The 14,030-nt window shown below is 38.0% G+C and overlaps 1 protein-coding gene across 2 annotated transcripts in view; it reads left to right on the top strand.

Annotated features, from left to right (window-relative positions):
* LOC126184797 (exportin-4-like) overlaps positions 1-14,030 on the top strand; it is a 234,772-nt gene that overhangs the window by 84,361 nt on the left and 136,381 nt on the right. For both annotated transcript variants that reach the window (XM_049927380.1, XM_049927381.1), the window contains 2 exons: positions 828-1,007; positions 1,115-1,213. In XM_049927380.1, the coding sequence (XP_049783337.1) occupies positions 828-1,007; positions 1,115-1,213 (279 nt within the window). The remainder of the gene's footprint in view (positions 1-827; positions 1,008-1,114; positions 1,214-14,030) is intronic.

Consider the following 14,030-nt stretch of genomic DNA (forward strand, 5'->3'; position numbering starts at 1 on the left):
GATTTTTCAAAGTTTGGTGACAAAGAGTTGTCTCGGAATCATATATTAACAGCCAAGAAACTTTCTTTAACCAGTCTTTCTAAAACTGTTCTCAATTTTCTATTTATTGGAATGTTTGTATCATTTGCAAAACAAAACAAAAAGATTCAGCACAGTAAAAGAATCCAGCTGATTTTATTTGCCTACTTGTTACCATGGATGAGACTTGGTGTACCTAAAGAGGAGAGGGGAGGGGAGATTAACTTTCTTCAGTTATTTGAAATATGAATTGTTGGAATGTCAACCATATTTACCACCTGTTCCGAAATTTAAAGAAATTTGTGGCTGGAAATCATTTTATACCTAGTGAAGAATCTTCAGCCACTGTATATGTGTAGTTTGCAGACCTTCCAGAATTGCTCTTAGGGGATGGAACTTTCTGACCAGCGTTCCGGAATTGCTCTTAGGGGATGGAAATTTTTGACCAGAACATCTTCCAGTGTCAGGCCAAATAATTTTCTCTTTGTCGTCACAATGCTATGGCTTCACACAGATTATTTTCAGCTTTGTTATAATACAGTATAATAATATTTAAATCATAACAATATTCATTTTTATTATATATAAGCAAATAGTGTCATTTAAATAGCGGTGAGCAAGAAGTCACTTGAGACAGTTCAAAATTTCAAAGTTCTTTTGAGATTCATATTATTTTATGGTCTGTCACTGTCATGTAGTATTTTAAGAGGTTTACATTTTTATTTGTAACCAACAGTTAACTTTTACAAATTTTGTATCAGAGCAGATATCCTTGATTGTAGACTAAATATTGTGCTTTTATTTTGTAGAATTCCTCTGAAGAGAAATACTTTATTGATGCTTTTGACAATATGTTGGAAGTGTGGGTGTCAATATTACAGGATACATATTCCATAACAGGCAGCACTATCAATGATTATCTTGTTCAGATATTTGACACCTATGTACAAGCCCGATTATTCCCACCACATGGTATTAGGAAGGACGATGTAAGTAACAGGAAATGATTGTTTAGAGTGTGTCTTGCATTTTTAGATAATGTGATATTATCAGTTTCTGTTGAAAACAAGTAACTTGATCATGGTTGTTCTTTCAGGATGAAGACAGCATTGAAGCATTTGTTGATGGAGATAATTCTGATATTAAGTCAAGATACAAGGAACAGTTGCAAGCTGTAGGACTGTTTGGTCGGCAGGTAACTTAGTTGCAGTTGCTCCTGCATCACTGTTAAGAATGTAGTTTAAACATTAAATGGTAAGCACATTAAGCTTTAAGGTCCTTCATATAGTTATATTACAATAATATATTGTAATGTATCAGCTGTATTCGGCCAAAAAATATGCCAGAGCAGAAGAAAGTTGGAACAGAGGCAGGCAGGCAAGCAAGCGGGAGCGTTATTCGTTAGCAGTAGCTGATGCTGCAATATGCTAGTGGAAGGACGGAAGCTTTTCTTCACCTGTCACCACAGAAGTGTTTAGAGTACACAACTTAAGCCCTAAATGAACATAGTCTGGAGCATATAAGTACTCAGCCATTCATGTACTAAAATAGTCTCATCTCAGTATCACAGCCTACACCATGAGCCTGTGACACCTGGAGCGATACCCTGGAATGCAGTATGGGCTCCACTGTTCGACCTTGACTCACGAGAGAGCCGTTGCCAGAGCAATGAGCTACCAGCTCATAGGTGGAAGGGGGGGAGGGGTGTCCATGGCCATTATCAGCTGTGCCATCACTCTGTCATCACGCTTGCAGCCAGAGCACCGCTGAGAGCGGCATTCGAGTGATGCCTCGCTCGGCCCCGCCCTTTGCGCTGTCAGCAACGGCAGACATTTATTGTTTCAAATGAGAGGCAACTGGACATCTCCACCAAGCTGTTCCTGATGTACTACAACCAAGTGCCAGAATAAAGAAGTTAATTAAACAAAACCACTGTCGCCCTGACATCTCATTTCACTCGCCAAGGGTGACAATCCAACACTGGTGTCAGAAAATTGACATCACATTCTTAGAACAACTTTGAAACCTACAGTCTGTGGTATGGTCAGTCCAAAAAATTTTCTGATTACGTTTTGGTCATAGAGAAAGGGTTCAATGGCCATGCATTTTGGAAAGTAGATTTTATTGTGAGTAGAGAACCAGTGGATTTGTCTAATTTTAAAGGTAATGGAAGTCACAATTGGATAGTTCCTGTTAACTGTGCATAGTGTAACCTTGAGGGTCAATCAGTGCCATTCACAAAATCAGTTCCAGTAAAATGTCATACATGTAATCATTGGGGCATATAGCTAGGGAATGCTGGGAGTTGAGATGGCTCATGGTTAGACCTAAGAATTAAGTTAATACATTTTGTTTTCTTGGCTTGTGGATTTCAGTCCTCAAAATGAGCATTGTCACGGCCAACGCTTTGACAGAATCAGAGATGCAAGGTGTGTCAGAGCTGGAAGCTGTATGTGTATTGTTAAAAAAGGTTGTGCAATTAACTGCGCATAACACAGAACTGTCTGTGTTGGTAGAGTCGTGATCTTCCCAATGGGGTTTAGATTTGTCAGTCAAAATTTTAATTGCTTCTTTTTCTGGTAAGGCAACTGGGGATGCTCAGGCCTTTGTGGGAGACCTTGGGAATATGGCTCAGCTGGAGTGTTAGTGTGATAAGGAATTATTGAGTGTTGCAAAATTGAGACTAACAGGGGAAGCTAAAACTTAACGTAGGGTATACAGAAGCTCTTAAGAGAGCCACAACATTTGAAGAATTTAAAGAAGAGTTAATTCAGAGGTATGTGAAAGAAAACAGTGCCAGTCTCTATAGGGAACAATTAGGGGTAATAACTAAGAAAAATTCAGAAATTGGGGAACAAACTGCGGACAATATAAGGAAAGTTAATGGATGTATCTATGAATTAGGACAGTATGTTACAGTCAATGAAATTATTTTGCAAGAAGCTGAGCAAAGGGTGCTCAATGCTTTTTTAAGAGGGTTGCATTCAGAAATGTCAAGACGTATATGGACAAGGGGGTCCAATGGATTTGCGCACAGCATTATGGTTAGCTGTAGAATGTGAGGAGATTGATTTGTCAACTGAAAGCAGGATAAATGGACAGTGTTTGTAGCTAGTATAAAATGTTTCATGTGTGGACGAATGGTTCATGTAAGGACATAGTGTCGCAAGCCTCAGGTTGATGTGAATAAAGTAAGAGGAAGTAATGGTTTTTGAAGTAGAGGACCATGGAAAAAAATGTGTTAAATACCAATGGGAACCCCAGGTCCATCTACAGTCATTCCCAGTAAGATTGGATGCTATGAAATTGTATGCAGAGGTGGATTGTACGATAAGAGGAATAGTAGGAAAAAGAGTTGCAAGATATTATGAGACACGGGTGCATGTGTCGGTCACCAATAGTGATCTGGTGAAACATAAGCAAGGGGACTCACCACAGTACAGATTGTGTGATTGTGTTGATCGCTGGACATAGAATTTTGCATGGATATGGTTCAATTTAAACAATGTGTAGAAATTGTGACACATGTGAGTGAGGGCTATGACATGATTCTGGGGTTGCCATAATCGATATTCGTCAGCATTAGATGGAATTTGACAGAATAATGTTTGTGTTAGGTGAAGCCACTGCCATTGTAATGTTATCTGAAAGACTAACGGATTAAACAATGAATGGCCACACTAAGACTTGATTTGCCCATTTGTGTACCTAAGGGTACTGGGAAACCACTTTAGGTCTGTGTTGAGTTAACCCTGCATAGGAATTTTGTGTGTGGTGGAACTTTTAGAAGAGAATGAAGTATTAGATTAGGCGATTGCTTAGTTAAAAGAAGTGTTGTATGCATACAAGAAATGAATGGTGAAAAGAAGGTGCCCCTTTTATACATAATTTTAGTGTAGAGGACATAGGATTAACAAAGGGGTTAGTAATCACTAATATTGAGGAAGAAGAATGGAATGCAAGGGGTATTGACTATTGACAATCTCCAGGTGCCACTGAAACTGCATTTAGAGAAAAAGTGAAGCACCTAGAGGAAAGCAATAGGGAATGGATGGGAAAATTACTTTTGGAATCTAAGGTTTCATTTTCTCCAAAAGGGCCATTACCAACCAGCTATGCATATTACACAGCACCCCATACTGGCGGGAAATGAATCACCAGTCTACCTCAGCCATACAGAATTCCTAGGTACTTACAGCCAATGTTGGAGGAATTGATCAATCAACAGCTGAAAGATAGAATAATTGAAGAAAGTAATAGTCCATGGGGAGGGGGCAGGAATAGTCATTTTGTCAAAAAAAATCAACAGATGGAACACAAAAATATAGGTTTTGTTGGTATTACAGGCACCAAAACACAAAAACCACGATGGCTGCCTACCCTTTGCCAAACGTTGCAGAAACCTTGGATCATTTAGGGCAATGCAGATAATTTTCAATGATGAATTTGAATAGTGGTTATCACCAGATAGAGGCTGCACTGCAGGATCAACACAAAACAGTGATTTTATCACCCTGGAGATACTATCAATTCAGAAGAATGCCACAGTGTAAGGTTGGCCAGTGGGTGATGCTATAACTTCCTACACACCAAAGGAAAGACGATGTTTTTCTGAAAGTATCAAGGGCCATACCAAATGGTAGAGACTGTATGGCCAGTAAGTGTGAAGATTCAGTTGCTGGGGAGAATGACAGTTGTGCATGTAGGGTAGTCAGAACATTTTCCAGGGTGTGTGGAAGTTATTACAGGGTTAGGAGATGTGGAACAGATAGGGAGAGTGAGAGGAAAGGTATTGGAAGATAAACAAAAGGTTGTGAATGAACCGGTAATGAGGAACCCATATGGATTAATGCCTAGGAGATTGTCATTTAATATTTTTTTGGGTTAGGTATAGAGTTAGTGTAATTAGTATAAGCAGTGAATTTGAGGAGGAGGGGGAAAGTAGTAGGTATTCCTGCCAATAGGTAAGGTGCAGAGAAGGTGAGATAATGCGGTGATATACCAGAGCTGCAGAAGAGGTAGTTAATCAAAATATCAGGGAACTACAAACCAAAGTATGAATCTTAGATAGGGAAGTAGTAAAGAGAAAATGGTTGTAGTCTGTACAAGATAGTGTGTGGGAAGCATGAGGGAAAGCAACAGCACTACAGAGGCTTTGCAGCAGGCTGTAAGAGGTCAGCTAGGGCTAAACTTCTTGTTGCAAGAACAGTATTTAGAGGATCTAATGAGAGTGCAGGAGGAACTGCTGCTGGATTTAGATGTTAGAACCCGAGCACAAAAACTTACCTTTTTATTTCAAGGTAGCTACAGTATTGGTGAGAACTGATGGAGCAAAAGTTTACCATTCCTGTACCAGTAGGAGGGAAACAAGCGCATTACAAGTGTTACATATTAGGTCTACAACTTTGCTTCCGCCGTTTTGCAATAGATGGCAGTTGGGGCAAGTGGGGTTCAGGTGGTTGGTCATAGGCATAATACAATAAGCTTAAGCATCTGTAAACATAATGCCATAAAAATATTAGTTAATTTGTGATTGAATCATGAGGTTATTGTCAATTAGGTACGTCAATTTACATACCCATTTCTCGCCATTTGTGGGAAGTTTTAATTTTCTGCTTTAACATGAATTTCTGTGGCTGTGGCTCTTGAAATGCTGGATAAGACCAATGATGAGGGAACTATTAGTGGAAGAATGTGCAGAGAATATTTCAATGTCTTAAGAAGCGCGATTTTGATGTCGAAGACTGTTATTGCGGGGGAAAGACAGAACGTTTTTGTAGCTACTGAAACAGACGAAGACAGTCACAGGACATCATTATCGAAAGCAATTGATGCATTCAAGCCCAGCACTGAAACGCAAATGGCCACAATACAGCGATAGACACGTAAAGGTAATTTTGCACCAGGTCAGTGCTCGACCCCATGTCGCAAAACCCATCAAAACATACATGGAAACATTGAAATGAGAAGTCTTATCCCTCCAACCATATTCTCCATACGTTGCTGTCTCTGACTACCATCTTTTTCAATCAGTCTGGCTGACCAGCATTTCCGATCATATTAAGAAGTGCAAAATTGAATCGATTCTGGATCCCCACAAAAGACGCACAGTTCTTTCACCACGGGATTCGTATGCTATCTGAAAGATGGGAGAATCTAGTGGCCAATAATGGGCAATACTATAATCATAATTTTTTTTGTAAGTTTTTCACAATGAAGCCCCGAACTTTGAAGAAAAAAAAAAAAGGTGGAAGCAAAGTTGTAGACCTAGTAGTTCATGCTTATCCTTAAGTGGGGGATGTTGAAGAAATTTGTAACAGTAAAACCACAGCACCTATTATTAGTTGCAAAAGACAAGGAAAGATAAGTAGAAATTGAGGAAGCAAACCTACAAAAATGCTACCAAGGGGAAATCGCAGTCTGTCCAAATATGTTAATAAGAGAGGGGCATGATTCCTCAACAGTGAAATTGCTAATGGGGCAAAAGGAGGTAAGAGAATGCAATAAAGAAGTGATCGAACCAGAATTGTACTTTTAGCAGGTCAGTGTGCATTGGTTGTACTTACTCTACCTTTGGCAAGATGGTAATAGGGGCTAGTTGTTTTGAGCAGTAAAGAGACTAGAATGAAATAGGAGTGGTTTGCTATTAAATTAAACAGCATGCAAGATATTGAGGTTTACTTTCCATCTGCACACCATGATTTCAGGGATTATTCATCTTAATATTTCACAGCCTCACTTGTATTGGCCAGAGGAGCCCATGGAAGTGCTATCTGCTGCAAATCTAACGAGCTTGAATCAAACTCTAGGGCCAGAATTAATGCAGTCTGTAAACATTCTCCTAAACCAGAAGAAGGTATGACTCTCCCTGGAAAGCAGCATGTAAATTGATATTTGAAAAATCAATACCGGTAAGAGACAACATTGAATGCACAAGGGGGTAGTATTAAGGATAATTGATTAATTTTAGCTTCTGAGTTGTGAAAAGAGAGTTAGAAGTTATTGTGCAAAAAGCCTAGTAATGAAGTAAGTTCGATAGTGTTTGAGTTAAGGGAAAGGGCAAGAGGCCTTATAGAAATGTATAAGATTAAGTGATAGGGTTAAGGAAACCAACTGTTAGAATAATTCTCAAGAGGGGAAACAGAGCCAGAAGCGCTGGTCGCCAGGAACCCTAGTATAAAGGGTTTGGTTGACCTGAGGGACCAGGTCTTGATAAAAAGGAGGGCAGTGTAGCATATTGACCGTATTCTGTCAAAAAATATGCCAGAGCGGAAGTGAACTGCAACAGAGCCAGCTGCAGGCAGTCGAGAGTTTTATGCGTTGCGAAGCAAAACACAGCCGACATGTGTTGCAAAGCAGAGTCTTCTGGGTGTGGTATAGCAAAGCTGTTGCTGCGGTACACTTGCGGAAGGACAGAAGCCTTTCCTCACTTGCCACCATGGAAGTTTCAAGAGTACATGCCTTGAGCCCTAAATGAACATAGTGTGGAGCATACAAGTACTCCGCCATTTGTGTTCTAAAATATTCTCATCTCAGTACCAAAGCCTACACCATGACACCTGTGACACACAGGTAGATACCCTGGAATTAAGTACGGGGTCTGCTGTTTACCAAGGGATGCGGCAGCCTGCCCTGGGTCATGAGAGAGCCACCACCAGAGCAGGGAGCTGCCTGTTTGGTGGAGGGAGACCACGGCTATCGTCAACTGCACCATCATGCTGTCATCGCGCTCACAGCTGGAGACACCACTGACAGCGGCATTTGAGTGACACGTCACTCGGCCTTGCTCTTTGTGCTGTCAGCAATGCCAGACACTTGTTCTTTCATATGAGTAGAAACTGGGTGTCTCCACCAAACTGTTGCCAATATACTAAGGGGCGGAATAAAGAGGTTAATTAAACAAATTCACTGTCATCCTGACATCTCATTTCGCTATCCATGGGTGACAATCTAAGGGTCATCTAACAAAATGAACATCCTGTTATAAATACGGTAATAGAAGATCCTTGATGAAATAAAATAATGGAAGGAGTAAATCAGTTATGCTGAACATGTAATTTTTCTTTAATTAAATTCAGTTTTAAAGTTGTTTCTTGTCAGTGAACTTAGTTGACAATAATAATGTCATTTATAGAGAAGCTGAGTCTGAAGAAAGAAATAAGTTCAAAATTTTTAAATGTGTGTCCATAGTAAACTGTTTAGGTATTGAATGAAAGTGCATCGTCAATTACTGCTGAAGGTTTTATTAAGGCTTTCATAGATAACCATTACCTTACAAAGCTTACATGGTTAGATAAAGCCACACTTGGTACTAACGTGGATTTTTGACCCATTCTGCCAGCTCCATGCACTTATATATGTATGTAGGACATAGTACGCTTGGACACATCATGTTAACAACATGTGAGTGAAAGAGCAGTTTCTTTTCTTCTCCCTTGTAAGTATAGTTGTTTGAAAAGAATTATTCTAGTTGTTTATCCTCAGTGACAGATGGTAGGCCTTCCATGTGAGAGATGGGCTCTGTTACAGTAGCGGTTTGTTTCATTCAGAAGGATAATGGTTCAAATCCCCATTTGGCCATCTAGACTAATGTTTTGCATGGTTTCCCTAAATCACTAAATTCTTAATGCCAGTAAAGTTCTTTTGAAAAGGACATGGTCAGTTTCATGCCCTGTCCTTTCATAATTTGAGTTTGTGCCCCATGTATAATGATCTTATCATCAATGGGGGCATTAATTCCTAATCTTCTTTCCATCTTCCTGTAACTTCAAGCTTAGACACCCACTATAACACAAGTTTTACATGTCTAAATTCATGTATGTCACCAGAGCACAAGTGTAAGGACGTATATAATTGATACCATTTAATAAACTGGGCACATTTCAGAAATTGTGAATGAAATGAGCAACATGTATGTACCACATACCAATTTTAAATTTTTTTAAAATCTCCTTAGTATTTTTTAATGTGCATTGCTGGAGAACTTAAGCTACCCAATTTGTCATGAGATCTTCCTAGCCAATCATTCAATTGAACCAGGAATCTTCTAGAGAGTATGAACCTCCATGACAGAATTAGCCGATTTTGGAAAACTAGTGCTTTAGCATATGAGAATGAGCATGCTTAATGCTACAGTGCAACATGAAAATGTAGTGCAAACATATTCTGTACCACAGTATACACTGATTCTGTTGATTTATTTCACATGGCAAGATTAAGAACTTGAGGCCCCCTCATAAATCTAACCAGGCATCCTTACAAACTCTCTTTGCAGTTAACATCAAAATGTACTTAGTACATGAGTTAATACGCAATAGTAGTAGTTGTAGTAAACATTATATTTACAGCAATGTCAGTCCTACTGAAACTGTAATCCGCATTTTTTATAATGAAACAATTCTATCCAATTGAAATAATGATACATTAACAGAACTGCATGACAGAGATTGTGCAGATGGAATGAAAAAAGTAAAGAGAGAGGTATGGGGGATGTTGGAACTATTATCAATGTAGCAGAGGTACTGTCACATTGTAACTATAGTAAAATTTAATCCAAAAATAGGGTCATCAGTGAAATACAACACTTAGCACAGAAAGCATATTTATTACATAACACAAACATACAAACAGAATAGAACTGAAGTCCTGGTTGGAGAGTACTGTTATTTATACAAACATTGAAGATTCTAGAATATACAAAAATTGCAAATGCGGAAGTTTTTAGAATCTTCCAGAAGTGGTGGATACTGAATCACAAATACAATGCCTGACAACAAAACTGAAGCATCCATTTTGATTACAAAATTGAGTCAAATTTACAAGAAACTTTGCAGTATGAGCCCACTTATTATTTTGACATTTTACCCAATATGCTCTAGATTGAATGCCCTGGTTCAGTTGGGAGTGGTGTAATAAAGCTGGTGTATCTGCTCCTGAGGCAAGTTAGCCCATAACTGTTGTATCTTGTTCTTGGTACCCTGGCTACAGACAATGGGATGTAATTGATGAAGGATATTTTTCTACAGTGAATAAATCAGTCCAACCTAAATGTTTCTTGCTTGCAACCATGCTCTGCAAACAGTTTTCTCAACAGGTTATGGGTCCAGATATGGATATAAAATAGTTCGAAGTTTACTTTAAAACTTAATAATACTACAGTAAAACTTTGTTTATGCATTTTTCAATGGACGACAGAAAAACAACGTATATGTGTGAAAAACATATGTATGAAATATAGAACCATACTATCAAATTAATTGGAAAACACAAATGAAAAATCCAGTAAATAAAAGGTTACATTCTACAAAAGTTAGATAGGCTTACTAGGTACTGTACTTAACAAACAAAAATGTAAACCTCTACACAGAAGAAAACGTCATTTCATAAAAAAGTTCATAATTTTTGCTTGTTTTTTTCTTTGACACGGCAATAGCGTACACTCTACCCTCAAAACAGGATAACTCTGTCATTATTTCGTCAGAAACATTTGTGGTGCATCACAAATCATTTAATTATTTCAGATGCATGTACTGCATTGTTAAACATCATGGAGGAATGCTGAGGCTCCTCTGTATTGTCCTCATCATCAGTTTCTTCCTCATCCAGGTCCCGTGATGCACATTGAACTATCTCAACGATAGTCATGGATTCTGTAGTGAAGAGGTTTTCATCATCGTCGCATGAAAATCCCTTTGGGAATGGGCAAGAGTACATTTCAATATGTGCTCAAGAAAGTGGCTCCTCATATTATGAAGCTGAACACTCTCCTCAGAAATGCTACATCCGCAAAAGACAGACTTACCGTAATTCAATGATTTCTAGCTACTTTAGTTTACAGTACTGGTATAGTGCTCTAATGCTGCAGTGCACATTGATGAAAATAATACGAGAAACGTTTGCAGTATGTATTAAATTATTTGCGTTCACATATTCCTTCAGTGCGTTATAAATATCTTCAGTCATGAAAAATTTTTATTTCCACAGAAGTTGTAAATTTTCTCCTTTATATTCTTGGGGGTATATCCTGGCTGTACTTCATGGCTAATAGCATCCGCAATTTTTTTTGTAGCTGTCACTTTTTATTCTGTTTTTGTATTTGGGATGTTGTAAGTTACACAGTACTTCATCTATCATGAATATTTCTATCAATTTTGTTACGTATGCGACACACCATGTAAATTTGGGAGTCATATTGACAAACATTGTGTGTCAAATAGCTGCAGCGATGCTAGTGCTCCAAGTGGTTGATTTCCCCATGCAGTAAACATAAGACGAATGCTTCCTTTGATCAAATCGAAGGCGAGGCACTAGATTTGATCAAAGAAAATTTGACCAATGCCTAACTTTGAAAAAGTTCCTTATTTCACTATCAAATTTTATTGTAGTCTAATATCAGCCTTACCAATCCACTTCCCGGCAACCCACTCTGAAACACTGCATCATAACTTATGCACGCTGTGGATATTTTGCTGGGATACGAAAAGGAAAGAAAGAAAGAAAGAGTATAAGTGAGAAAAACATATAAGTGGAAAACATGTAAATGAAGTTTTATTGTATTGGTATTTCTGGTTCATTTTTTTGGAACAACAAAATGTGTGAAGAATATGAAAGCAAATATCATGTTCCACTTTTTGATGGAAACAATTTTGGAAACTGGAACTTTCGAATGCAAAATGTATTAGATGAAGCAGATTTTTTTTACTTCCTTGCAGAAGAATGCACATAAAAAGTGAAATTTCAAGAAAGAGACACGGAAGAGTAATGAACTGAGAAATACAAACAACTCAAAAAAATAAGAGTGATAAAAAGTGCCATTCAAGAATAATGGAATGGATTGAGGACAGCTATTTGGAATACATGAAAGACTGTAACAGTGCACTTAGAGTGTGGAAAAACTTGTATGACACATTTGAAAGGAAAAGCATTGCTAGACACTTTTATGTAGTTACTGGAATTGGAATTCAGTCCAACAGTAGGTGTATTGACTGAAAATTCCTTAGAATTTGACAAGTTGATACATGATCTTCAGTCGAATAGTGCAACGGTTGAAGAAACTGATGTGTGTCATCTTTTGTTGACAATGACACAAGAATGAGACAATAACTGCATTCAAGACATTACCCATGGAAAATCTTAAGTTAATCTTTGTGAAAAATAGGCTCGTAGATAAAAAAAATAAACATGCATACAATAAGAAGAAACCTGCAGTAGACTCGGGACAGAAAACAGTGTTTAACATATATGAGAATGGGAAAACTAAAAGGAAAAGAAGTTCACAAATCTTGGTGAAAGTGACAAGCACAATTCAGGTAGAGAAAAACAGTTTAGCTGAAAATCCATAGCTGCGGTGAATTGCGACGCAAAAGAAATGACTGTAATAAAAGGAACAAAAACAAGAAAGGATCTGCAAACTCAGTAAGCTGTGACTCTCAAGAAGTTGTTGAGAGCTTGGATGCATATTGTTTTTATACTGGTGTTTTTAATGGTTCGGTTTTGTGGTATTTGGACTATGATGTGAGAGAACACTTTGTGAATGACTTGAAAGACATTGATAATGTGGAAATGCTTGAAGATCAGTATGTTAAATGCTATGGCTTGAAAGATGTTGATAATGTGGAAACGATTGAAAGACCAGTAGTGATAAATGCTGAAAAATCTCAGTCTGTTTTGAAGGCAAAGCAATTTGGTGAAATGAATGTTGTCAGATCTATCGATGTAAAGGTAGTTTCAATTTCAATTAAAATATTTTATTTGTTGTTGGACTGGTTCACAACTTGATGCCAGTGCACTGACTGGAGACCAGTGGTTTCAAAGTCGCATTTGAGAGCAAAAGAGCAACTATTCATAAAGGAAAGGATGTTGTTGCCACAGCAATGAAAAATTAGGTGGAAAAAATAGACTCTGGAATTCGCCAGAAACCCCTGCAAGACATTTCTCTTTGAAATACTGCAAATTTGAGATCAAAGGTTATGACCCTTTAGTTTTGCTAATCTAAAGGTGCTTCCGAAATACATGAAAGGAGTGAACATTGAAGATCCGAAGATACCAGAATCGTGCACCATCTGCATGGAAGGGAAGCAAACAAGACTTCCACACAATCAGAAGAGGATGAGCAATATTTTCACTGGAACTAGTACACAGTGATGATGTGGGTCCTATTACTCCCATGTCTTATGGTTGAAAAAGGTACATCATTACATTTATAGATAGCTATATTCATTTTACAGCTATATATGTGATGCAGAATAAATCTGAAGTACTGGAATATGTTAAACAGTATGAAGCAATGGCAACTGCTCTTTGTGGTTTGAGAATTAGTAGATTCAGCACTGATGACAGAGGTGAATATCTACATCTACATTTACATAGATACTCCGCAAACCATCATATGATGTGTGGTGGAGGGTACCCTGTACCACTGCTTCTCACTTCCTTTTCTGTTCCACTTGCGAATAGAGCAATGGAAAAATGGCCGTTGTATGCCTTCATATGAGTCCTAATTTCTTGTATCATAACTGTCAAATGAGATAAAAACCTCTTTGAGGAGGAGGGAATCTAATATGAATTTATGAAGAGATATACACCACAACAAAATAGAGGGAGTGAATGGATGAATAAGAACATAATAAATAAGGCACATTGCATGTTGTTGAACAGTAAACTTGAAAAATGTTTCTGGTCCAAAGTAGTAAAGACTGCTGTTTACTTGATAAACAGAACACCAATATGTGCATTAACAAAGACAGTTCCTGCAACTCTGTGGCACAGTGAAATGCCAAAATTGCAGAAACTAAGAGTGTTTGCTTGTGCAGCATATCTACAACTTCTTGCACAAATTATTGCTGGAAAGTTTGATTCCATAATAAAGAAGTGCTTTGTGGTTGGATAATGTGTTAATAGATATCGAGTATGGTGCCCAGAAGAGAGAGAAATCATTCTGGGAAGAGACATCAAGTTTGATGAAAGTCGTTTTGATTTTAATAACAAAGATTGGTTTTCTTGCAAAGAAGACA

This window comes from Schistocerca cancellata, chromosome 4 (genome assembly GCF_023864275.1).
Source record: "Schistocerca cancellata isolate TAMUIC-IGC-003103 chromosome 4, iqSchCanc2.1, whole genome shotgun sequence".
NCBI classification, from domain to species: domain Eukaryota; kingdom Metazoa; phylum Arthropoda; class Insecta; order Orthoptera; family Acrididae; genus Schistocerca; species Schistocerca cancellata.